This window comes from Ochotona curzoniae, unplaced genomic scaffold (assembly GCF_017591425.1).
Source record: "Ochotona curzoniae isolate NIBS_2020 unplaced genomic scaffold, NIBS_Ocur_1.0 scaffold_3890, whole genome shotgun sequence".
NCBI lineage: Eukaryota > Metazoa > Chordata > Mammalia > Lagomorpha > Ochotonidae > Ochotona > Ochotona curzoniae.
Window position 1 is genome coordinate 42,833,630 of NW_024467115.1, and position 26,298 is coordinate 42,859,927.

Here is a 26,298-nt window from a genome sequence, read left to right on the forward strand (position 1 = left end):
TTAGCAAGCAAAAGACAAGGACTTCACAACTGTGTGTACACTGAAAATGGACTGGTGGTTATATTAAAAACTAAAAATTCAGAATGTCTACCTTTGGTTAAAATTGCCTTTCAAGTACTTATTTATGTAACCGACTTTGCAAACTTTGCAAAGGGTCAAATAGAAGCTAACACCCTTTTTTGGTGAGTTTTGCCTCCCTGATACACATCCAGTTGCTGTTAACCTGTTTTAACCTGTTAACCTGTTAACCTGCTAAAGTCAGATATACAGAGAGGAGGAGAGACAGAGGGGAAGATCATCTGTCTGGTGATTCACTCCCCTAGTGGCCACAATAGCCTGAGCTGCACATATTCAAAACCAGGAGCCAGGAGCCTCTCCTGGGTCTCCCATGTGGGTGCAGGGTCACAAGGCCTTGGGTAGTCCTTGACTGCTTTCCCAGGCCATAAGCAGGGAAGGAGCTTGTCAGCCACAAGCAGAGCTTGATAGCCTGACAGCCACCTGTGGTTGGCAGCCTCCAGTCAGCCCTGCTCCCATGGCTGCCCTGAGCTTGCATTGTGCATCTTCATCCAGGTCTCTGTCTGCATGTGTATGTCAGCTACAGAAAGGGGATGCTGGACGCTCGGTGTAGGGTTGTGCTCATTTACTAGTTCTGGGTCTGCACAGGTCTTTCTCTGGGCCATGGGGTTGGCACTGGCCCCTGGAACCCTGCATCCGTCAGAGTGTCTGTGCTGGCTTCCGCACACCAGAGTTTGCAGGCCATAGGTTTAAGGGATTACAGGTGCCAGCTGCATGGTTCTTGGCTCCATCCTGGAGGCAAATGCTGGGCAAGTGTTCTGACAGCAGAGGGCCAACTTGGAGGAGTGGCATCCCCTTGTGTCCCCCAGAGCTGAGCCACTGGGAAGGAGGGGGAGGAAGGAAGGCCTAAGTGCTGGCCTTTTGTTATGATTCTTTGGAAGCTGTGTTCTTGTTCACGCCCTTGGCTCCTTCAAGCTTAAAAGGCCCACGTGTGCCAGGAAGGAAGAGATTCATTTCCACTCATTGTATTTCAGAGGAATTGAATTATAACTTGCCGCTGTGAAGAAGAATAACAAGTGGGGTTTTCCTTTTTCTCACTAGGGGGAACGCCTAGCTTGAAACTGTTATGGCTGAACCAAGAGCCAGAAGCTCAGGCTCAGCGCTTGGAGACCCTGCTGGCCTGTTTCAACCTCTCCTCCTCTAAGGAAGAGCTACAAGCCATCGAAAGCCCCTTTAGGGCTTTATGCTGCCTCCTCATCTACCTGTTTGTCCAGGTAACATTGCACTGCCTGCCCTTGGCTCCCTGCCTGGCCTCGGGGGTAGTTCCATGGGATGTGCTGGGTTAGCCAGGTCATCTTTGTCCAGTCTTTCATATCCTGAGATGTTCCAAAACTAAGAAGAAAGTTCCTGTGGTTAAACAGCCTGGACACCCCATCGTTCTCTGGCTATTGGGCCATGCTCTACCTTCCCTGGCCTTGCATGGCAGTTTGTGGGGTTATCGGTGGCAAGCAGAACCTGTTTGGAGTCCCACTCCTCTTTGGGTGACCTCTGCCTCTGGGCTGATACTTTGCCTCCCTAAATTACGTTGGTCCCTTCATCCAAGCAAAGCTGACAGGCTGGAAATGGGTAATGGGATGACCATCCTGGTTTTAGTAGCATACTTCCTTCAGAGGCCCAGTGTATGTCTACTGTGTCACCAGCCCTTGACCTGTGACTTTTGATCCCTGTCGGCATCCATAATGTGCAGTACGGAGAGTGTGTGTTGGTAAGAAGCCAGCAGCCTTAGGCATGCCTTGCCATGTCACCCTCAGGGGTGGTCCCCTGGTATGCAGTGGGCTCATGGGAGAGGATGTGGGGTGTCAGTGTTGATTCTTTCCTCCTGGGTTAGTCCTTGAAGGTCCTTCTTCAGAAGTCTTGGGCTAGAACAGAGAGGTGCAATGGCTCAAGTGGCTAATCCACCTCTAAGTGCAGCATTCTTTATGGGTACCAGTTTGTATTCCGGTTGCACTGCCTCCCATCCAGTTTCCTACTTGTGGCCTAGGAAAGCAGTGGAGGTTGGCTCAAAGCCTTGGGACACTGTACCCATGTAGGGGACCAGGAGAAGGCTCCTGGCTTCAGATTGGCTCGGCTCTGGCCATTGCAGCCATTTGAAGAGTGAACCAGCAGATGGCAGATATCTCCTTTTTTTGTTAAAATTTGCTTTTCCAGTTAAAAACATATAAAATATATAAGTCTTAAAAAAAAAGACAACAACAAGTCTCAGGACAAGAAGGGTTTTGTACTCACAGACCTTATGAGAGTGGATGGTGGGTCACAAGTCTCAAAAGAGGCATCCCATGTTGGGTTTGCTGCTCAACATGGCATTTTAAGACTAAGTGTGGTCACAGATCCCTAAACCAAGAAGACTTACTGCCACTCTATAAAGGTGGTGCCTGGTGTGGAATAGGCTGGACTTGAGGGGGATAGGAGTGGGTGTTAGTCTGTGGGGATGAGGCCAGGTGGAGAGACAAGAGCCAGTAGGTTTCCTGGTTAGGAAGAGCTCAGGTGCAGACCTAACCTCCACTGTGGCTGTTGGCATCGGGAGTGGATGTATTAGGGTTATTGTCTCACAGAGTCCACATACTATTACCTGTAGGTTTGTTGTTTTCCATGGAATGAGTTCTTGGCTTTTAGTGGTGACACAGGGGTGGTGTGGGCCCCAGCAAAACCTGGCACTGGGCACGCATGGTAGGGAGAATGCAGACCCTGCTGAGACTCTGCCCTCCTGGTTTTGTTGCTCTGCCTCTGCCTGCTCCCCATGTTACTGAGACCTGTGGGGAGGCAGGGTAGAAACCTGAGTGACAAGTTTGGGTCAGCAGCCACATATGTGTAACCCAGCTCAGCCTAACCAGGAGCTCTGAGCACATGTCTGCTGACAGTGAGACTCCCAGCACACAAGAGACCTTTCTGGAAGCCCATGTCCCCCTGTGCAGAGGGGGCAGCAGTGAGAGAAAAGCCTGTCCCCAAGATCTGATGCTCCTTGCATGTGTGTGGTGAGAGCAGGTCACAAAGCAAGAAACATTGGGTTTCTCTGGTAGCCTGACCCTGGCCTCTCTCCCTTGCAGATGGACTCTCTTTGCCTGACCCTGGCCTCTCTCCCTTGCAGGTGGACACTCTTTGTCTGGAAGACTTGCAGGCCTTCATTGCTCAGGCTTTGTGCCTCCAAGGAAAATCTACTGCACAGCTCATAAACTTGCAGGTAATGCATCCCAAGGACAGCTGCTCGGTGGTCCAGGGATGGGGCCTTCCCATCGTCTTGGTTCCCAGGCAGGAGCCTCTCTGGGCCGGGGGTTTCACAGCATCAAATGCTCTCCAGGGTACCAAGGGTCTCCTTTACAATATGCTGCAGATGGCATGGGAGCTTGTGGTTGTGGTGCTGCTACTGTGTTCTGTCTTCAGAAGTGAATGTCTACCCCATGCGGGACTGTGTCAATAGGAGTCTGCCCACCTCTTGTGCCATGAGGCCTCAAGGTGATCCTAAGACCCAGCCAGAGCCAGGTTAGTGTTGCAGCGCTGAGTTCCTCGACTTCCTGGGTCAGCTCTTTTCTTCTCTGTGTGGCCCTGGAGAAGCTCCTGGTTCCTGGTTCAAGGTTTCCAGTTGGCCCAGTTCTGACAGCTGTGGCCATGTTGTGCTCTTTGTTCACTACCAGATACTACTGTACTTGTAGTGCTCTGGTTCTGATGGCATTTACATTCCAGAACATCCTGGGAAATGGAATTTAAATATGAGTTTATTCTGGTGTAGATGAATTTTCCATAAAATGTGGAAAGTGCTTATGAAAAACCAGGTGTGATTTTAGTTTTCGCACCAGACAAACTCGTATGTTTAATTCTGTTTTCTGTGACCTCTTTGAAACACTCTCCTCCTAAAACAGACCCCTGGCAGGTGAGGTCTGAGCCTTGGCGGGGCTGCTAGGGGGTCCCATAGAAGACCCCATAACTTACAAGCACAAAGCAGTTGGGTCAGAAGGCCCTGGGCACCTGGGACAGCAGAGACCTTGGTCCTTTCCCAGCCTGCTTCCCGACTGCAGACCATGGCAGTGGCCTGCAGCTACTTTGCCGATGACTCAGCCTGTGTCCTAGCCAGCCCTGCCATGCATCCCGGCCTTCCTGACCTTGCATGGGGAGGAGTGGGATCTCCCCCAGAGCCCCAGTAAGTCTATGTCGGGAGCCATTTGGAAGCTTGTGTTGGCCACCATGCTTTCTCAAGCCACCTGCTTTTTCCTTAAGATTTTTTTTTTTTTATTTACTTGAAAGACGTAACAGAGATTGAGAGACAAAAACTTCCACTTGCTGGTTCACTCCCAAAATGACCACAACTGCCAGAACTGTGCCAATTGGAAACCTGGAGCCAGGAACCAGGAGCTTCTACCAGGTCTCCCACATGGGTGCAGGAACTAGGCTGTCCTCTGCTGCTTTCTCAGGCACATTAGCAAGCTACAAACACTTCCAGAAGACATGAGGCCGAAGCCAGGCATATAAGACTGTCCATACCAGGTGCCCTGTGATCACGGACATACCCGTTGTGTACCAGGAGCCACATCTCCCAGCCAGGCTAGGAGTGCCGCTTCTGTACCTGAAAATAGATGTTTTGTTGATCGAGGATTTAGGAAGGTCATGTGATCACATTGGACTTAAGTGTCCCTGCTTATGACACCCACATCTTGTAGGGGCGTCCCTGCTGTGCTTTCCATCGGACTTCTCATGTACACCCAGGAGGCAGCAAGGGATGGTTCAAGTGCTCTTTCTCGAGTACCGACTCCTGAAGCATTGGGCCCAGCGGCAGTGGCATAGCTCTACCCACATTGGATAGGGAGCATTTCAAGACAGTGACCAGTCCACCAGGGTTGTGGCCTGGCCCCTAAGGTCTGTAAATAAGGAGGACAGAAAGTGACAACTGACAGGGCTGCTGGCAAAGCAGCTGCCCTCCCGATCTGGCTTCTGGCTTGTTTGGTGTGGGCCTGCAAGCCAAGAGTGTTTTTGGGTTTTTAAAAAGCAGGTAGCAACCTGTACGGGGCCAGCAGAACCTGGACTCTTCCTCTTGGTTCCTCATAGAAAATGTTGTGGTTTCTGCACCAGTAAACCCTCCCAGAACTAATAGGCCAGGACCACTGTGCATTCGAGTATCTCAACACCATTGGCAAACTCAACCCTTGGAACATGGGGAATGCTGTTCCTACAGGCCACAAGAAAACATTTTTGGCAGAAGAATTTCAAAAATGGATTGACTCTGGTTGTGAACAAGCAGGCCCCAGCAGCTTTCTTTTTTTTTTTTTTTTTTTTTTTTATTGTTGCTTACATTATATTATGTAGTACAGTTTTATAGGCGCTGGGGATCCCCCCCACCCCTCCCATACCCCTCCCCCCATGGTGGATTCCTCCACCTTGTTGCATAACCATAGTTCAAGTTCAGTTGAGATTCATTGCTTGCAAACACATGCCTAGCATAAAGTTCAGCGTCTTATTGTCCAGATAAGTTCAGTGGCCTCTTGGGGAGACCTTCTATGGTCTGAAGATAGGTCTAACAGAGTAAAGATCCAGTCAGTTAAAAGCCCCAACAAGGCCTCAGTATCATTATACAACATTATGGAATTAATTGACATAGTATTGGGTAAACAATATGTTAAAAATAATGCAAGTTCCATTCTTCGAAACATCTGGGTTGAGACAGTATCAATGACAGGTTCAAAAAATAACAAACAACCAAACAAAAAATTACAGGTTAAATCAAGGCAAACATGTGGTATCTAATCTTTTGGGATTCGCTCATTTCCCTTAGCATTATAGTTTCCAGTTGTGCCCATTTAGCCACAAAGAACTGCATTTTGTTTTTTTTAATAGCTGAGTAGTATTCCATGGAGTAGATGAACCAAAGCTTTCTTATCCAATCTTCTGCTGATGGGCATTTCGGTTGCTTCCATGTTTTCGCAATTACTGATTGTGCTGCAATGAACATAGGGGTGCATGTTGGTTTGTCGTAAAACAGGTGTTTTGGATATATTCCTAAGAGTGCTATTGCTGGGTCATATGGTATGCAGATTTTGAGTTGTTTGAGTGTTCTCCAGACTGATTTCCATAAAGGCTGTACCAATTTGCAGCTCCACCAGCAGTGGAGTAGGGTTCCCTTTTCCCCGCATCCTCGCCAGCAAGCGTCGTTGGTGTTCTTGTTTATGTGGGCCAATCTTACTGGTGTTAGGTGGTACCTCATCGATGTTTTAATTTGGATTTCCCTTATTGCTAGGGAGCTGGAACATTTTTTCATATGTTTGTTTGCCATTTGGACTTGTTCCTTTGTGAAATGTTTGCCCATTTCCCGTGCCCATTTCTTGAGTGGCTTGTTTGTTTTGGTTTTTTGGTTGTTTTGAAGTTCTTTGTATATCCTGGAAATTAGCCCCCTATCGCCTATATCGTGTGCAAAGATCTTCTCCCACTCTGTGGGTTGCTTTTTTACTTTGTTGATTGTTTCCCTTGCTGTACAGAAGCTTCTTAGTTTGATGAGGTCCCATTTGTTTATTCTGTTCTCAACTGCTATTGCTTTTGGTGTCCTTCTTAGAAAGTCGGTACCTACTCCTAGGTCTTGCAGGGTATTTCCTACATTTTCTTGCAAGAGTTTGAAGGTTTCTGGATGTAGGTTTAGGTCTTTTATCCATGTAGATTGGATCTTAGTGTATGGTGATAGATGTGGGTCTATCTTTTTGTTTCTACAGGCTATCAGCCAGTTGTCCCAACAACATTTAAAAGCTATTCGTGGTTTTTTGTGTTTCCAGATGAACTTTTGAATCATTGTATCCAGTTCCGTGAAGAATGTTTTGGGCAATTTGATTGGAATTGCGTTGAAAATGTATATTGCTTGTGGTAGTATAGACATTTTAATGATATTGATTTTGCCTATCCAGGAGCACGGGATGTTATTCCATCTTTTGAGGTTTTGTTCAATTTCCTTTTTAAATAGTTTGTAGTTTTCTTCGAATAGGTCTCCTACACTTTTGGTTAGATTTATTCCCAAATACTTCATACTTCTCTCTGCTATTTTGAATGGTATCCTGTTGGTTAGATCTTCTTCCATCTTGGTGTTATTTGCGTACACTATGGCTGTTGATTTTCGTTCGTTAATTTTGTACCCCGCCACTCTGCCAAACTCTCGTATAAGTTCTAGCAGTTTCTGTATTGAGTCTCCTGGTTTTTCTATGTATAGGATTATGTCATCTGCATATAGTGAAAGCTTGACTTCTTCGTTTCCTATACGTATGCCTTTGATTTCTTTTTCTTGTCTTATGGCCTCTGCAAGTACCTCTAGGACTATGTTGAATAGCAGTGGTGATAGTGGGCACCCTTGTCTTGTTCCAGATCTCAGTGGGAAGGGTTCTAGCTTTTCTCCATTCAGTATGATACTGGCGTTGGGTTTTTCATAAATTGCTTTAATTATGTTGTGGATTTTCCCATCTATGCCTACTTTGGCTAGAGTTTTTAGCATGAAGAGGTGTTGGATTTTGTCGAAAGCTTTTTCTGCATCTATTGAAACTATTATGTGGTTCTTGTTTTGCAGTTTTTGGATATGGTTTATAACATTTATGGATTTCCGAATGTTGAACCATCCCTGCATTCCAGGGATGAATCCTACTTGATCCGGATGAATGATCTGTCTGATGATTTTTTGAATTCTATTGGCTAGGATTTTGTTGAGAATTTTAGCATCAATGTTCATCAGAGAAATAGGTCTGTAGTTTTCCTTCTCTGATGGTTCTCTATCCGGTTTTGGGATTAAGGTGATGTTGGCTTCATAGAATGAGTTTGGGAGGGTTGCTTCCTCCTCTATTGTTTTGAAGAGCTTGTAGAGGATTGGGGTTAGTTCTGTTCGGAATGTTTTGTAGAATTCTGTAGTGAAGCCGTCTGGGCCTGGGCTTTTTTTCGTTGGGAGATCCTTGATGACTGTTTCAATCTCTACCTCGGTTATGGGTTTATTTAATTCTGCAGTTGCCTCCGGACTGAGTTTTGGTAAATGGTGGGAGTCCAAGAACTTTTCTATTTCTTGGTGGTCCTCAAATTTGTGGGAGTACAGTTCTTTGTAGTAGTTTCTAATTATTTTCTTAATGATTGCAGTGTCTGTTGTTATGTTGCCTTTTTCATCTTTAATGCTGTTGATTCTCACTTTCTCTTGTTTTTTTTTGGTCAATCGGGCCAGTGGAGTGTCTATTTTGTTTATTTTCTCAAAAAACCAACTTTTTGATTTGTTGATTTTATGTATAGTTTTTTTGATTTCTATTTGGTTTATCTCCTCCCTTGTTTTGATGATTTCTTGTTTCCTATTGTGCGTGGGACTCTTCTGCTGCTGTTTTTCCAGATCCTGGAGGTGTGTGGTTAGTTCCTGTATTTGGCGTCTTTCTTGGGCCTTGACATGCGCTCCGATTGCAATGAATCTACCTCTTAGCACTGCTTTGGCGGTGTCCCACAAGTTTTGGAATGTAGTATCAGAGTTTTCATTGGTTTCCATGAATTTTTTGATCTCATCTTTAATTTCTTCTCTGACCCATTGTTCGTTTAATAGCATATTGTTCAATTTCCAAGAGTGCCTATACTTCCTGGGGAGTTTTGAGTTGTTGATTTCCAGTTTCATCCCATGGTGGTCTGAGAGGGTACATGGTATGATACTAATGTTTTGGAAGTTGTTTAGATTCGCTTTATGTCCTATCATGTGGTCGATTCTGGAGAAGGTGCCATGCACCGCTGAGAAGAATGTATAGTCTGTGGCCTTAGGATAAAAAGTTCTATATATGTCTACTAAGTCCAGTTGTTCTATTGTTTGTGTGAGCTCTGTTGTTTCTTTGTTGAGTTTTTGTTTCGTAGACCGGTCCATTGTTGTTAGAGGTGTGTTGAGATCGCCTACAAGAATTGTGCGGGTGTCTATGTCTTCCCTTAAGTCTGTAAGTAATTGCTTTACGTAACTAGGTGCATTAAGATTCGGTGCATAAACATTAATGATGGTGATTGCTTCTTGATGGATCATTCCTTTCACCAGTATAAAATGGCCTTCCCTGTCTCTTTTGATGTTAGTTAGAATGAAATCTATTTCGTCTGAAATTAGGATAGCTACCCCAGCTTTTTTTTCTCATCTATTGGCGTGAAATATCTTTTTCCATCCCTTCACTTTCAGTTTCTTTGCATCCTTTCTGGTTAGATGCGTTTCTTGTAGGCAACAGATGGTTGGGTCTTGTTTGATGATCCATTCTATTAATCTCTGTCTTTTGATTGGTGAATTTAGACCATTTGTGTTGAGAGTTAAAATTGAGAGGTTGCAATTTTGCCCTGCCATGTGATTGTGTTGTGTGTGTGTTGTTGCCTATGTGATTGTCTTGTTTGTGTGGCCTTTAGTTTGGAGACCTTCTTATTTGCCAACTTTGTTTGTGATTTGCCTCCTTTTTGTCCGGGACTAGCGCATTTCTAAGGAGACTTTGCAGAGCTGGTTTTGTGTAGACATATTCTTCTAGTTTTTCTTTGCTATTGAAGTATCTGATTTCGTTCTCATATACAAATGAGATCTTTGCTGGGTAGATTATTTTTGGTTGACAGTTGTTTTGTTTCAGGACTTGGAAGATCTTTGTCCATTCTCTCCTTGCTTGTAGGGTCTCTTCGGAGAAGTCAGCAGTGATTCTGATGGGTTTTCCCCTGTATGTGATCTTTTCTCTACTTCGTACTTGTCTCAGAATTCCTTCTTTGTCTTCATTGGAGTAGAACTTGAGCACCGTGTGTCTGGGTGAAGATCTCTTTGGATCATGTCTGTTGGGAGTTCTCTGTCCGTCCTGTATGCGGGGTGGATTTGTGTTCCAAGTGTTTTGGAAGTTTTCCTGTATAATTTCATCAAGCACTGCTTGCATCCCAGATTCTCTTTCTACTCCCTCGGGGAGGCCGATGATCCGAATATTCAGTTTTCTAAGGTAATCTTTCATCTCTTGCATCATTTTATTAGTTTTGCTGAGGTTTGTCTCCAGCTGTTTAATTCGCCGGACACCTTCATTTTGTGTGTCTTCTGTTTCAGAGATCCTTTCCTCTGCCGCATTTATTCTGTTGATGAGGCTTTCAATTTTATTCTCTTGGGCATCCAGTTTGGTTTTGATTTGTTGTATTTCGGTGATTATGCGGTTCTGGAGGTCTTCCAGCTTTGTGTCCACGTCTCTGAGAGATTTTAGCATTATTTTCATCAATTCCTTTGTTGGTAACACTTCCATGTCTTCATCTCGCATCGCCGATATTGATAATGGCTTTTGGCCCTTGTTTGGTGGGGTGCTGGCTCTTTCATCTGGAGCACAACTCTTTCTGGTGGTTTTTCCCATTGCGTTGGTGTATTCTGGTGGGGCAAATGGACCCGTGTGTTGAGGGGCTGTCAGGTGCTTTCCTGTAGAGATTGGAGCCTGCAGGCGTGGTGTTGCCGGGCGTGGTAATTTTCAAGGCACCGTTGGTGCGTTCTCAGGGCCCGGGGCTGTAGAGCACCACCTTGGGGGCCCAGTGGATTCCAGGCACACTCTGGGCACCTCTTCTACAGGTGTGACACCCCAGGGCGTGGAGGGATGGAGGCGCTCTCTGGGTGTGCCCCCTGTGCGGGAATCCCCAGGGCTTAGAAGGTTTTATGTGCTTTCTCCCTGCGTTCTCCGTGTCAGGGACTGCAGGGTTTTTCAGGGCCCACCTGTTGCGTCTCCCACACACGGGACTGTGGGTGAGGCACTTTCCAGGCGTGGCTCTTGTGCAGTGAATCCACCACTCGTGGTGTGTGGGTGTTCAGAGCCCCTGCTCCCGTGTGGCTCCCCCACACAGGCCCTTAGCGGAGGAGTGACCCAGGCGCCCTGTTATAATGACTTCACGGCAGGTTCTCACCGTGTCAGTGTGATGCAGGAGTTTTCAGAGCTCTCCTGGTGGGTCGCCCACGCTCAGAACTGCGGGGTGGGAGGCTAGGAGTGAGCAGTTCACCCTATGGGAGTGGTACCTGCGTGCCAGGGACACACAGCGCTACACTTCCCAAAACTGGGAGCTCTCCTGACACCTGACACCTGACACCTGTGCTGCGGAGGCGGCTGCTGCAGGCAGCGATCAGAATCCTCCACCAGGCAGGATGTGGGGGACTCCAGATCCTCGCCAGCAGCCTCTGCGCACCGAGACGCACTGGCCCCCCTCAGCGCTGGAACATCCGAGGCGCCTTCCCTCACCACCAACACCACTGCGCGTAGTTCCCAAGGCACAGATCCAACCATTTCAGGCTGCCTGCCCCGCCTTCTCAGAGGCTGGAACCTCAGTAGGTGGCGAGGAATGCGGAGGCTGCCACGTCAACCCCCCGCTCACCAAACGTCCGGCTGCTGCAGTCTGCCTCCGCCGCTGTCAAAGGCTTCCCGCCGGCGACGATCCACCCGATCTCCCTGCCTCCGAGCTGGCTGCGTCTCCCGTCAGGCCGTTTTCAAAAGTGACTCTGCAGGTCTGGAGTGGGATGTCGGTTTCTCTACCTTTGTCCTGCTCCGTTCTCGTTGTTCTTCCGAGTTGTGTGGATCTTTTTGGCTCCACACTGTCCCAGGGAGCTTCACAGACCTCTCCCTGCGGTTCCCTGCTGTTCCTCTTTGCTGCTTCTGTAGCGTTTTATCCCTATCTCGCTGAACGCTCCCTCACAGCCTTCCTCCTACGTCGGCCATCTTAAAACCCCCCAGCCCCAGCAGCTTTCAAACCCCTGGAATCCATCTGTTTTTGACCACACCAGAGGAATTCCTAACTGTTTCAAGACTAAGTGGTACACGTCTGAGTGACTCACAGCTAAGGGAAGTGCCAGTAGAGGTTGTGAAGCACTTGAGTGACAGAAATACTGCTGAGCAGAACATGCTGCATGAGCACAGAGCTGCTCTTGGGAGAAGACGCATAGGATTAAGTGGACGTGCTGGACCAGAGGAAAGGCTGAAGGGAGCCTGATAGTACTTTGTAGATGAGCAGATCGGACTGTAGAGAAACTGGAAACAAGCCTGATGGTTGTGGGCTCATTCATTCCACTGGGGACACAATGCTGCAGCCTCTTGGGGAACAGGGCAGCTGTTTCTTGCAAAATTGAGCACCAGCCTGGCAGCCACGCCCCATTAGCACCTGCCCTTGGTGCGTTTGAGAGCTATTGCTGATGTCTTTGTTAACATGGTCAAGATAGAAAAGCTTGTGCTTGGGTTCCCAGGCCAGAAACCTTGAGTAAGTGCTGCTGTTCTGTGTACCAGCATCAGCAAGGTAGGCCTGCAGGGAATGCATTAGTCTCAAGAACTATGGCGGAGTCTGCCGCAAGAGACCTCAACACCGTTGACTGTTTTCCGTTAGGCTGATATCCTCATGGATGCTGTTTCTGTGAGACGTGGCATGAGAAGAAACATGAGCTTATGTACTTGGCACCCACCATTCAGTCAGGTTCAAGAACCCAAACCCCACCAGAGCCCCACCCTAGGGGCTCATCAGGCCAGCACCCACCACACAGGCAGTTCCAAGGACCTGTGTCAGGTGATCTGGTCCCCGCTGGACCTGCTGCCCCAGGGACTCACAGACCTGGCACCCATCGCACAAATGGATCCACGAACATGAGCCAGGTGACGCAAGCCCCACTGGACCCCTGGCTCCTAGGCACATGGTTCCAGCACCCACTGCTCCCCCACTGGCATGGCTTGCCTCACCTTGGCATCAAACAGTGGGTGCCTCAGCCTGGCTTAGTCTAGTCTGCTCACCTGCTCCCAGTTCTAGCACCAACCTCATACTTGGTGCTGCAGTCTGTCCTGGTAGCTCGCTGTCTTGGTCTGAGTGTGAAGCAGTTGGTTAGGGCCCAACCCAGCCCCTCCTGCAACCTATTCTGATCCTCATACCTGCCAGTGGATACTTTGAACTGGTCCAACCTGGCCCATCCCCCCAGACCTGACCCACATGTATGTTGGCTGGTATTGTAACCTGGCCTCATTTGGGCTGCTCTCAGCCTTTGTTCTTGCATTTACCTAGAACACTTTTTCCTGACAAAGGAATTCCCCAAGTTCCTCTCTCAGGTCACCTCCCTGTGGCAGATCTCACTGGTGGGTCCTTGACCCAGGTTGACTTTTTTCACCCCTTGTTCTGGCAAGAACAGTATCCTTGCCCAACTGGCCTATACCCAATCCGGTTCTTACAGTTGGGTATTGCAGCTCAGCCACACCTGGTCCAGCGGGAGATGAGATTTAGCCCACTCTGTTCTACATACTACCCTGGCCTTCATGAGTATTGGTGGGTGCTAGAGTCTAGCCCAGTCTGGCACTCCTCAGACCCTATAGCCATGTCCAGCCCAGCCCACTACCCCCATTCCAACTCTCATACTCACCAATGGGAATTCCAACCCAGCTGGGGCATCCCCTTAGCTCCCCAGCCAGGCCTATTCCCTACCATAGATCTTGCATGTGCCAACATAGATTGCTGTTCCACATAGGTGAGCCCACATATCCTCCACAGTTTCTGCCTCCAGACCTAATTCACTCACTTGCTGGTTAGTGTCATCGACCAGCCTCACAATGCCAGTTTCCTGTTCCAACTCTCACTGGTGGGTTCCATGATCTAGCTCTCCAAGTACAGTGGCCTTGTCCCTGGAATACACTCAGAAGTGATTTCTCATCTGAACATGAACTCTCAGGTTCATGCTTGCCCCTACCTGTGCCATCCCCCACATCATCAGGTTCCCTGATTGTGTTGCCGGGCAGCCCGAGGTCTTTTCCTGGTACCATTGGCACCAGGCCACTCAGGGCCTCCCCTCCCCTGGGGTTTCACACCACCTGGCTGTCCATACCTGTACCAGTCCAAAAGGCACCCAGACCAGAGGCCTGGGGCCCAGCCAGGCTTCCCCTGCCCCAGGGAGTCACACCACCCCTAGGAGTTGTGCTTTTAATCTCACAGGGCTGTAAGCCATCAGATAGCTGTTATATGCCGCATGTGTATATGAGTGTGGAGGACAGCACTTAGCACGTAGAAACTACTGAAGTAGCCTAACAGCAAGATGTGTGATGAGTAGGTGTTATAGGCATGACCAACTTGGCCCCATCTGATCCTTGTTGTGCAAAGTTCCTGTGAGTCAACTTGGACCAGCTCTGGGACATAAAATGGTCACTGAGCTTCCTGGTCTTACCTGTAGCAGGGATTGGCACACACATCACTCTTGGGCAACTGACTTCACCTTTGTGAACTGTCATGTACATGTAGTATTGTTCAGAATGACTGGGTTCATTGAGTAGCACCTTGGACACCTTGGACAGTGACTTGTCTGGACACTTGCATGGTCAGCAAGGCTGGGAATTATGAAGACGCTCAGGGTGCTGGCAGGAGGGTGTGCACTTCCCACTCCAGTGCCCTGGGAATAGGCAGGCAGGTAGGCATGGAGGTGGACATGGTAGAGGAGTGTGGTGATGTGGCATGTGACTGATCAGTAGAAATTGTAAGAAATGTTTTGTTAGTGCTGTTCTTATTGCATGGATGCTGTAGTCAGCCCTCTGGTCTTCGTGAGCCCTGCATGCCTGAGTGATGTGTTTCCTTCTAGAATGCGGTATGGAATCAAGGATGCTTATTTGCCACATAGTGTTAGAGCATATCAGAACACATCAGTCCCTGTGTGGGTTTCTGTCCTTTCTTTAGCGCAGACACAAATGCAGCAGCCAGGGGTCATGCCTGCATGTCCTAGCTCAGGTCACAGCTGCTTCATGAAGGGAGTGTCTCTGTACAGCCAGGACTATAGACACTAAGCTCTGCCTCTGTATGAGAAGCAGGCCTCCTACCTCTGACCCTCTTCCCTATCCATGGCCTGGTCCTCTGTGTCTAACCCCTTTCCCTGTCCATGGCCCTGATGCCTGCATCTGACTCTCTTCCCTGTCTATGGCCTGGTCCTCTGTGTCTAACCCCTTTCCCTGTCCATGGCCCTGATGCCTGCATCTGACTCTCTTCCCTGTCTATGGCCTGGTCCTCTGTGTCTAACCCCTTTCCCTGTCCATGGCCCTGATGCCTGCATCTGACTCTCTTCCCTATCCATGGCCTGGTCCTCTGTGTCTAACCCCTTTCCCTGTCCATGGCCCTGATGCCTGCATCTGACCCTCTTCCCTATCCATGGCCTGGTCCTCTGTGTCTAACCCCTTTCCCTGTCCATGGCCCTGATGCCTGCATCTGACTCTCTTCCCTATCCATGGCCTGGTCCTCTGTGTCTAACCCCTTTCCCTGTCCATGGCCCTGATGCCCACATCTGACCCTCTTCCCTGCCCATGAACCGGATGCCCGCTTCTGACCCCTTTCTCTCTGTGTCCACAGCTCGATTACATCAACCCCAGAGCTGTGCAGCTCGGCTCCCTCCTGGTCCGTGGCCTCACTACCCTGGCCTTGGTCAACAGTGCTTGTGGCTTTCCTTGGAAGACCAATGAGTTCATGCCCTGGAACGTATTTGATGGGAAGCTTTTTCATCAGAAATATCTGCACTCAGAAAAAGGACACTCCGTGGAGGTTCTTCTAGAGCAGAATGTGAGTTTGCAGTCACTGTGCCATTCTGGGCACAGCTGTCATCCTACAGCCACTCACCTTGGAGCAGGTTTAGCAAGGATGTCTCCAGCCCAAGCTCTACACACTTACACAGTGTACAGAGAGCTGCTCCATTTTCTGAATCAGTACCCTGTGGCAAAGCCAAAAACCAGAATGGTTACCAGCCTCAGCCTTCATCGTCTGCACATTCAATAGCTAGTTAGAACATTTGTTTAAGATTTCTTATTTGTTTATTGAGAAGTAGAGCAGCACACCTGCGCGCGCGCGCGCGCACACACACACACACACACACACACACACAAAGAAGGAGAGACACGGGTCTCCATCTGTCAGCTCACTCCCTAGATGGCCCGATAGCCAGGCACGGGCAAGACCAAAGCCAGGATATACAGGAACTTCATCCAGTCTCCCATGTGTGTGACAGGGAAACAAGCACTTGGGCCATTATCCACTACCTTCACAGGAACATTATCAGAGAGCTGGATTGGAAATGGAGCAGCCAAATTTCAACCCAACACTCCAGTATGGGATTCTGGCATCACCTGTCCAGTTAGCTGCTGCACCACCATTCTGGCCTCAGAATTCTTAAATTGGACTCAGTCCCCAACTTGTATTCAGGGAGCACAAGCAGCATCCCTTGCGCCTGACCATTTCTGAGTTTCTTACCCTTTGAGTAAAGAGCTTACACTCCCAGCTGGTGCCACAGGCATGTCAGGACTCCAGAGACCGCTGTTGTCCCTGTTGGCAAATACCCCTGCTGTAGGGTCCTGGCCAGTTTCCAAGTTTCTCATGCTAAGTTCATAGCTCGCCTGGAGTGTATTGTGATCCGTGTGGGGATGTGAGAGGCAGTGCAGCCTGTGGAGATCCAGCACCCACAACTCCCAAGGAAGGACACTTGAATCTGGGTTGTTGCTGTGGAGGGTGGACGGCAGCAGAGGCTATGGGACAGTTTGGCATCAGCTCGCCAGGTGGACTGTTACTCCACAACTCTGCATAGTGTGAGCTGAAGGAAACAGACTTCCCTGGTACGAGGCAGCTCCCTTTCACCATTGCCACTGTAGGCTATGGCCATGGCATTTTCAGACTGTCCCTACAACAAGTAATGGAGCAGTGTGAGGTGTGTTCAGTGCGCAGGCTTTCCTGTTGTAGTTTTTCAGTGAGTATTGTGTGATAACCGCTGTGGTAAGTCACAGTCCTTTCCACCTGACAGGAGATGCAGCTGCTGTGTTCCCACAGGATGCTCCCTGTCCAGGACTCCCTTCTGAGAACAGTGCCAGACTCAGCCCCTGAACTCCCTGTGCCTCTGTCTGTTTGCAGAGGTCTCGGCTCACCAAGTTCCACAACCTGAAGGCTGTGGTTTGCAAGGCCTGCCTGAAGGAGAACAGACGCATTGTGGGCAGAGCACACTGGGACTCACACCACACAGGTGGGTACCTGCAGGGAGATATACTGCTCCTGGGGCTACGGGGCAGAATTCCAAGAAGAGGCTGATGGAATCAGAGGAGAGTAAGATGAAAAAGATCCTGTCCATTAGGAAACCTGTTTCGGAATGGTGCACTCACTCACAAAGTGACTCTTGGCCTGTGGCCTGAAGTCCAGATTCTGGGTGGACTTTGTGCGCTGGCAGCAATTTAGGGTGGCTTTTCGTATAACGAATGTACTAGGAAAATGGGGAAGTGCTGTCAGAGATGGCAGAGTTGGCTTGGCCTGGGCTCTCTCTGAGGGCAGCTTAGGCTTTGTGCACACGTGCCCTGCTCTCCCCCTCAGCAGTGTCCCGTGGTCACATGAGCAAGACTCCACTTCAGCGACGGCTGTAGCATCTTCCACCCTAGATTCTGTCCACTGCCCTCTTCCCTGAGCTCTCAGCTCAGGTTTCCATTTTTCTCATGTTCTCCACGTGGGTTGAGCAGGTCACTCTGGCAGGTCTTCTGAACCCTGCCTGTCAGTTGCCTTCATAGCACTGGCTGAGTGCCTTGGCTCTCTTCACAGCATTGAAGTTGCTGTTTGGTTTTTGAACTTTACTATGTGGAAGTCAGAAGATAAAAGATTTTCCATTCACTGATTCACAAATCCCGCAATAGCTGGGGCTGATGCAGGGACTCATCCACATCGCCTGTATGGGTGGTGGGACCCAAGCAGTTGAGTGTCACCTGGTGCCTCTGGGGTGCATTAGCGGGAAGCTGGATCGAAAATGGAACTGGAACTCAATCCAAGGCTCTGACTTCATTTCTGTTAGCTAAACTTTATCTTTTCATCCTGCCCAGCTTCTAGTAATCACCATTCTGGAAACAGATTGAAGTTGGTTTCATTCAGTACCCACATAGGAGGGAAGATATGCAGGATTCTTCTTTCTGTGTCTTGTTTCTCTCAGTGTGATGTCACACGCAGTAGGAGTCACTGTGCTGTGGCTGGATAGTGTTCCCTTCGGGGTGTGTACCATCTTATCTCACACTCCTCTGGTGGTGGACACCTTGACTGTTGGAAACCGTGCTGAGAGAAGGAATGGCCATAGCATCTCTTTGATAGAGGGAGGCCTGTTTGTTGTTGTTGTTTTGTTTGAAGAAATATACATTGATGGGCCCAGTGCAGTAGCCTAGAGGCTAAAGTCCTCACCTTGCATGTGCCGGGATCCTATATGGGCACCGGTTCTAATCCCAGAGGCCCTGCTTCCCATCCAGTTTGCTGTTTGTAACCTGGGAAGTCAGTTGAAGATGGCGCAAAGCCTTGAGACCCTGCACCCATGTGGGAGACCCGAAGGTGACTCCAGGCTCCTGGCTTTGGGTCGGCTCAAAATCTTTTTAAATCTTTAAAAACAAAAGAAACATACATTGGTTTCCATCGTAGCTATACTGAGTTACTTTCCCTTCAGTAGTGTGTAGGGGTCTCCTTTCCCCACATCATTTGTTGCTGTAGTTCGGTGACGTAGCCATTCTGACCCAGTGAGAGTGGTTTTCATCTGCATTTCCCCAATGGCTAGTGATAACATTTTTTTGTATGTGTGTCAGCCGCCTGAATTTCTCCTGTTGAGAACTGTGCGTGTCGTTTGGCTGCTGTTTCTTAGCAATCGTAGTTGGTTGTGGTTGATTGTTTTGAGTTGCTGAAGTGAGGTTCATAGTTTCCTTTTTTGTTTCGTGTTCTCCCCTGCTGAGTATCTGTGCTGTGACCATGGTAGTCCTGTTACATTTCCAGATGAACTAAGAGAGCCTCCCCGAGATTCCCTCCCATTCCCTCCCGAGTCCCTGTGGCTTCAAGCCTGGTGATTGTGCCCTCTACGTGTCCTGGCCATGTCGTGCAGGGACCTGGGAACAGGAGAATGTTGCTTCTCACAACGTAAGAGGAAGGTGCCTTCTCCCAGCCTCAACCTGTTCTTCAGATTTCAGCTTTTTTCTCTGTCTGCTACAGACAAAGTTGGAGTCAAGAAAACTGAAGTTTAATTGTTCTGAGATACCTTATGTTCTCTGCCAGTCACCACTATACATGAAGGTTGGCACTCATGTCCACACCATACCCAGCGCCGTGGGGTCCCAGTTCGTTGAGACTGAGTTTGAGATGGCATTTGTGTGCTATCTTTTATTGTGTGTACGTGTCTGTGTGGGCAGGGACTCCAGTGCTCACTTGTGCTGTGGCCAACCCACCCAGTTGTGCAGCAAGGCTGGCACAAAGCTGAGCTGCTGCTGCTGTGTCTCCATCTAGGATGAGGCTGACAGTCAGACACCACCATTCAGAACACAAGTCACCAGTACAGCCCTCAGAACCAGCCATGGGCCACATGGCATCTCTTTCCTGGTGGCGTGAGAGGTGGTGGATGCTTCACCCTCAGAGACAAGGGTGATGACCACAAGGACAGGAAAGCCTGGAAGGCTATGGAAGAGTTGTTAATTAGGTTGATTACCCAGAGAGGAGAGAGGTCAGGCTGGCAAATAGGCCCTGCTCCAGGCTGGGTGTGTTACCCTCTGCACCCTGGCTGCTGGCCCTGCATCACCCACTTCTCCATGTGTGTCTACCATGGCGGCTCATGCTTTCCTCCCCATCCTGTGATGGAACCCCAGGTCCTGGCACCATGGTACACAAGTAGTGCTCAGCAGTCTGTCCACGCCGCGAATGCACAGTGCCCGTGGAGCCATGGCTTGGCCTGAGGCAGGGCGTCATGAAATTCCACGTCCAAACTTAGGCTCCCAGTGCAAGCCAGAAGTACAGGTGAGCGGTGGAGAGTGCACACAGGATTGAAACCATAGGAAAGTGGAGAATGGGGAGGAAAGGACACTTGAGAAGCTTACAAGGGGAAGGTCTGGTCACTGGCGGCAGTGTGGACCAGCTGCTTTCTGGACCTGAGCAGGCCTCCCTGGCTGTGCCGCTGGGCCTCAGTCTCCTCATCCCAGTAGGTGCCAACACCCCACTGCTGAGCCCAGGTGCAATGGGTTCAGGAGCTACTGGCCTGGCCTCAGACCTGCCTCATCATCAGACCCCTTGTCAGGATGGGCCTTCAGACCCGCTGACCCTGTTTCTGTGTCTTCACAGGGAGGTGGGGAAGACAGGGCTCCAGCTCCCACAGGACAAGCTCTGGCTACATCCGCTCTGGGCAGGGGCAGCCGTGGAGGAACCAGGGACCAGGTGAGCACTGTCTTCATGTGTCTTTATGTGGATTTTCTGCTGAACACTGCTGTTTGCAGCTGAGTGGATGAGTCGCACCTGCGCACGTGGTTGTCGCTGTGCTGGGACAGAGAGACAGTTTTCTGTGCTTGGTGCTGTCTGCTCCTTGTTGCTTTATTTACTTTCTGTCTGTTCACTCATTGTTCAAAGCCCAGTTTTTCTACTTTGCTCAGTGGAAGACTCCTCGAAAACTTAGCCTAGGAAGGTTCGTCCGCTTAATGGAAAAGATTCCAACAGTAGCCTCGTGCCTCGGGTCCTGCTGGGACATTCCCTGTGGCTCAGCCTGGCAGCGGTGTAGGGAAGAAACCTGGGAAGTAACAGCCCTGCCTTCTCACGTCACTGCCGACATGCTGCAGACATTGACCTTGCCCTGGCTTCTCTGCCCACACTCCTTTACTTCGAGGCCTCAGCTCTCCTGCAACTCTTGAAAAGTACACACATTAGAAATACAAAGCATCTTAGCAGTGTACAGAGGATGAGGAATACAGACAGGGGCCATGCTCAGAGGCTCCCTGTCCTCAGAGTCTGTCCGTGGGAAGCCAGAGAGTAAGCAGGTGCTGGGGAGGCCAAGAGTTGGAGTGCCAGAGTGAGGGAGGCACAGGACCAGAGGGCGAGCCCCCCCATCATAGGCCTTTTTGGGGTTTTGCGAGGGGAGTGGTTAATGCAACAATGCAGTACCGCCCCCTCTCGGGTTCTAGGTGGTGACAGGTGGGCAGAGGGGACCACATAGGTGATGGGGGAGTGGCTTCCAAGCTGGTGACCCTGAACTAGCTGCCTACTCCACAACACCTTTCTCTCTGTAACTCAACCTTCCAAATGAATAAATAACTTTTTAGAGTTTTGTTTTGTTTTGTTTTAAGGTTTGTTTTTATTGGAAAGTCAGATTGACAGAAGATACATAAGGATCTTCTATCTGCTGGTTCATGCCCCAAGTGGCCATAACAGCTGAAGCTGAGCCAACCCAAAGCCAGGAGCCAGGAGCTTCTTCCAGCTCTCCTTCCTGGGTGCAGGGTCCTAAGGCTTTGGGCCATCTTCGAACCGGTGCTCATATGGAACCCCAGCATGTGCAAGCAAGACTTCAGTAGCCACTAGGCTATTGTGTCAGACCCTAACTTTTTTGTTTATTTGTTTGTATGTTTTGAAAGGCCAATTTGCAGAGAGAGCTTCCATCTGCTGATTTGCTCTGCAAATGGCCTCAGCAGCCAGAACTGAACTGAGTTGGTCTCTTGCAGGGGTGCAGAAGCCCAAACACTTGGGCCATCCTCTGCTGCCTCTCAGGCCAATATCAGGAGCTGGAACTCAACCCAGACACTGCTGCAGGGTGTCAACATCCCGTGTCTTGGCGTAATGACTGTGCCACATGCCCACATCCCTGTTAGTGGTCTTGCTAACCTTTAAAGTAGGCCAAGCAGAAAGCTGTCTGTGCAGTGACTTGAGTGTTGGCTCCAAAGACCAACCCCATTTTGAAACCCCATTTTGAATGCCTGTTTCAGCTCCCCTAAAGTTTCAGTTTCGATTTCTTTTCTGTAAAGCCTCCATTTTGTACCTGACAGCCCTAATCACCAATCCCTTGTAGCTCCATATCCCTGGTGCTGCCTGCCACCTGTCTACCAATCCCCGTGGCGCTGAATTCCCAATACCCACCCCCACATTAGGAAAACAGATTCTCTTTTGCTTTCTCTCTGTCTCTTCCCCTTCGCTGGGCTCCTTTGCCAAGAGTTCCTTCTCTCTTCCTCTCTCTGCCCCCTCTCAGCCTTTGCCCTTTTTATGTGCAGTCACTCTCTGCCGCATAAATATTTCCTGTGTGGCTCACTGGAGTCTGGCATATTGGGTTAGTGGGGAAAATTCCTAACTGTCCTCAGAGTTCTTTGTGTTAAGAAAAGCTAAAAATATCTCATAATGAAAGTACTCAGTTATTGCCAGGAAGCTGACAAAAAGTTTGCAGAGCCTAAAACTGGCCTGGTGAGTGTAGGCCTTGCAGGGAAGGCTTCTATCCCATGTTCCCTGCTTTGCCAAGCTGTGCACAGGGAAGGGAGGGTTAACTCCCACAGCTGGGGCTGCAGGTCAGCCTATGAGCTTTCCTGTCTCACTGTGGTGAGCTGTGCTAACGCCACCTTGGATGTATGAAATGACAGAGTGGGCTGTCAGCCCTTGCGAGGGCTGAGCTCAGCTTTGAGAAGCTGAGGGGTGAGCAAGTTCAAAGCCTCTGTGGAAAGAGGAGAGCAGGGAGCCCTTTGTGGGAAAGGACGGTCACCTGGCCACCTTGTTCCCCCATGGGTGGTCCTACCTTGTATCTTTTCAGCAGTCCCTGTCTATGGGAGTGGCAGAGAGTGGCAGAGAGTGGCCAGCAATGCTTGGGCTGAGAAGGGAATCCTTAGGATGCACTGGGCACCTGGCATCTGGCACGGGAGACATCTGAGTGTGAATTTCCTTTTCCAGAAGTTGATAGAGTACTGTGAAAAGGTTAGCAGGAACTTGGAACTGCCTGGGAGCAACACTTTTGAATCTGTTTACCTCTCTGATGGTGCTGCCTCCTAACTGTTGGTTCCATGTTAATGGAATAGTTAAGAAACACATGTTTACTGCAGGTGGTTATGGCTGAAAGGGGAGTGCCAGGGAAATACCACAGTGTTCTGCTTGAGCATTGAGAGGGTGGCTTTCTTAGTCTGCATCTCTTTTTGGTACAGGAAGCAGACAGCATGAGCATGACCAGTGGAGAAGGTACTAGCAGGCTCCCCAGGTAAGTCCATCACATGGGCTGCCAGCAGGAGGGGGAACTTCCGTTTGTATCAGGGATGGCTCCTCCACATGCCAGATCTGACAGATGAACATGTAAGGCCCTGCTGATCTGTGCTACCTCAGGTGGGCTTCTGCAGAGCAACCAAGGAGCCATCACACACAATGACCTAGCCCCACAGAGTGCTCAGCATGGACTACCCTGCTTCACCTGCCTGTGACGCAGCCATTCCTGCATACCTCTGTGCAGGAAAAAAGGTCTCTCCCAGCTTCTCCCTCATATCTGCCCCTCCCAGCTTCTCCCTCACATCTCCCCCCCAGCTTCTCCCTCACATCTGCCCCTCCCAGCTTCTCCCTCACATCTGCCCCTCCCAGCTTCTCCCTCACACCTGCCCCTCCCAGCTTCTCCCTCACATCTGCTTCTCCCAGCTTCTGCCTCACATCTGTCCCTCCCAGCTTCTCCCTCACATCTGCCCCTCTCATCTTCTCCCTCACATCTGCCCCCCCAGCTTCTCCCTCACACCTGCCCCTCCCAGCTTCTCCCTCACATCTGCCCCTCCCAGCTTCTTCCTCACATCTGCTTCTCCCAGCTTCTCCCTCACATCTGCCACTCCCAGCTTCTCCCTCACATATGCCCCTCCCAGCTTCTCCCTCACATCTGCCCCTCCCAGCTTCTCCCTCACATCTGCCCCTCCCAGCTTCTCCCTCACACCTGCCCCTCCCAGCTTCTCCCTCACATCTGCTTCTCCCAGCTTCTGCCTCACATCTGTCCCTCCCAGCTTCTCCCTCACATCTGCCCCTCTCATCTTCTCCCTCACATCTGCCCCTCCCAGCTTTTTCCTCACATCTGCTTCTCCCAGCTTCTCCCTCACATCTGCCACTCCCAGCTTCTCCCTCACACCTGCCCCTCCCAGCTTCTCCCTCACATCAGCCCCTTTCAGCTTCTCCCTCACATCTGCCTCTCCCAGCTTCTCCCTCACATCTGCCCCTCCCAGCTTCTCCCTCACATCTGCCCCTCCCAGCTTCTCCCTCACATCTGCCCCTCCCAGCTTCTCCTTCACACCTCCTCCCAGCTTCTTCCTCATGTCTTGCAGGAAAACTGTAGTTGGAGTCTCCTCAGAGGCTCCCATGCCATGTTGCTAGCATCCTCACATTTGGTCTTGCACAGCCTGTGCTTTCTTTAATAAACTGGAAGCCAGCTGTAGCATTCCGTTACACTTGACTGGGAAGTTGTTTCCCACATCAAAACAGAAACAGAAACAAACTGTCTTCCACTAGAAACTCCAGTCAGAAGGGAGGAATCCAGCTGCTGCTTGTCTTGGCTTTGAAGCTCTTGATGGGGAAAAGAGCTGCGTGCTGCTCCGGCCTTCTTGTCAGTGTGGTTCTGGGGCTCCTCCTGATCTGTCACTGTGTGCTGCACAGATGCCCAGGGCCCGACAGGGAGCCACTGAGCAGCCCTTTTTGCTCCTACCTGTGAGTACTGAAGGACTGTTATTTTCCAAGGGAGACTTTTCAGACAGTCCGGGAACTGAACATTGCATCCCCAAGTCGTGCTGAGCTCTGTAACAGCCAGAGTGTTGGTCACAGAAGGTGTTGTGGATTAGAGGAAAAATACAGCTCCCTGAACCCAGAGCTCCCCCTGACTGCTAGCTGCCACCAGCAGATCCTGGAGTGCTTGGTTCCTTAGGAAATGACTTGCTCTGAAAAGTCAGAGCAGGTTGTTCTTGCTTTGGCAGCATACAATAAAGAGGTTAGCATGGCTCCTGCACAGGGATGACATGCCAAAGATCAGAGCAAGCCCTTGAATGTGTCACACGCAGTGAGCTGTGCTGTGCACACAGCTCCAGGTGTTGGCGTGCCTACAGTTTTGTCTGGCATCTCTCAGAAGTAGCAAGAGTCTCTAGGTATCACACACGTTTGACTTCTTAGGGTTGAAATACCCTTCCCACTTTCACTGCCTTTTTAAAAATGTCTATTTTTATTTATTTGAAAGAGTGACAGATATCGTCCATCTACTGGTTCAGTCACTAAATGTCCTTCATTGAGGCTTGGCCCATCTGAAGCCAGGAGCCCAAACTTCATCTGGATTTGTCACATGGCTGGAGTGGACCCAGTCACTTGAGCTGTCACTGCTGCCTGCTGGGCACACAGTACCGGGAGGTTCGATGCTGAGTGCAGCCAGGACTGGACCCAAGCACTTGGACTTGTGACTTAGTTCGGTGCCCGCAGAGCTCTGCCTGATTTCATGCCTATCCTGAAGGATCTGACTTTGGTGTGAGTGTTCACCTCCAGTCCATTTTTGCTCCTGCACCACTTGAAATCACTGCTACTTCTAGAAGTTCCTCCCAGTTCTGTTGCTTTGCTGCTTATTTGCAGAACTTTGTAGTGAAGTCCTGATCTGTTATTCCAGGGGTAACAACTACCCAGCCTGGACTGCAGGCCTCTGGTCAGGCCCTGTCACGGCTACCCAAGTAGGACTCGAAGTTGGCAATGGTAATTGGACAACATTAGTCAAAAATCTAAATATGTATGTTTTGAAACAAGCCCTATTTTTGGATGTCCTCCAACCTCAAATTAATTTATTTCTGAGTTTGAAACATTTCTTTCAGCACTGTAGAAAATCTGAAAATGATGTCTCCTCAAATTATTCTTGCAGCCTCATTTTTAAGTTGATAATTTATCACATATAACATAAATATACAAATGGTAATTGGCAAAAATAAATAAATTCAGCACTCCACTCTTGCCTTGCCTTAGACTGTGAGAGAAGACTTTTATGACAATTGTGTTCTCCTTTCATAATCTCTGAATTGTAACTTGTCAATGATTAACCAACTTAAGAAGTCATTGAGGGGCTGGAGTTGCTCCACTAATGGTGGTGGTTTCCACCGTCATCCCATATCGGAGCAACAGTTCCATCTAAGCTGTTCTACTTGTGAGCCAGTTCCCTGCTAACATTCTTTTTTTTAAAAAAAAAGATTTATTTTATTTTTTTATTTTCTTTATTGGAAAAGCGGATATACAAAGAGGAGAGACAGAGAGGAAGATCTTCCGTCTGATGATTCACTCCCCAAGTGAGTGCAACGGCCAATGCTATGCCGATCCAAAGCCAGGAGCCTCTTCCGAGTCTCCCACGCGGGTGCAGGGTCCCAAAGCTTTGGGCCGTCCTCGACTGCTTTCCCGGGCCACAGGCAGGGAGCTGGATGGGAAGTGGGCTGCTGGGATTAGAACCGGCGCCCATATGGGATCCCGGGCATGCAAGGCGAGGACCTTAACCACTTGTGCCACCATGCCATGCCCCCCTGCTAACATTCTTGAGCAGGCAGCAAT

The 26,298-nt window shown here is 49.6% G+C and overlaps 1 protein-coding gene across 5 annotated transcripts in view; it reads left to right on the forward strand.

Annotated features, from left to right (window-relative positions):
- FAM120B (family with sequence similarity 120B) overlaps positions 1-25,952 on the forward strand; it is a 53,184-nt gene extending 27,232 nt beyond the window's left edge. For 3 of the 5 annotated variants that reach the window (XM_040965249.1, XM_040965246.1, XM_040965247.1), the window contains 7 exons: positions 1,117-1,289; positions 3,161-3,253; positions 15,358-15,564; positions 16,900-17,008; positions 20,101-20,193; positions 22,920-22,972; positions 24,962-25,952. In XM_040965249.1, the coding sequence (XP_040821183.1) occupies positions 1,117-1,289; positions 3,161-3,253; positions 15,358-15,564; positions 16,900-17,008; positions 20,101-20,193; positions 22,920-22,960 (716 nt within the window). In that variant the 3' untranslated portion in view covers positions 22,961-22,972; positions 24,962-25,952. Of the gene's footprint in view, positions 1-1,116; positions 1,290-3,160; positions 3,254-15,357; positions 15,565-16,792; positions 17,009-20,100; positions 20,194-22,919; positions 22,973-24,961 lie in introns of those variants that run through there. The other 2 variants (XM_040965250.1, XM_040965248.1) reach the window with 2 other exon arrangements.
- The last annotated feature ends 346 nt before the right edge of the window (positions 25,953-26,298 follow it).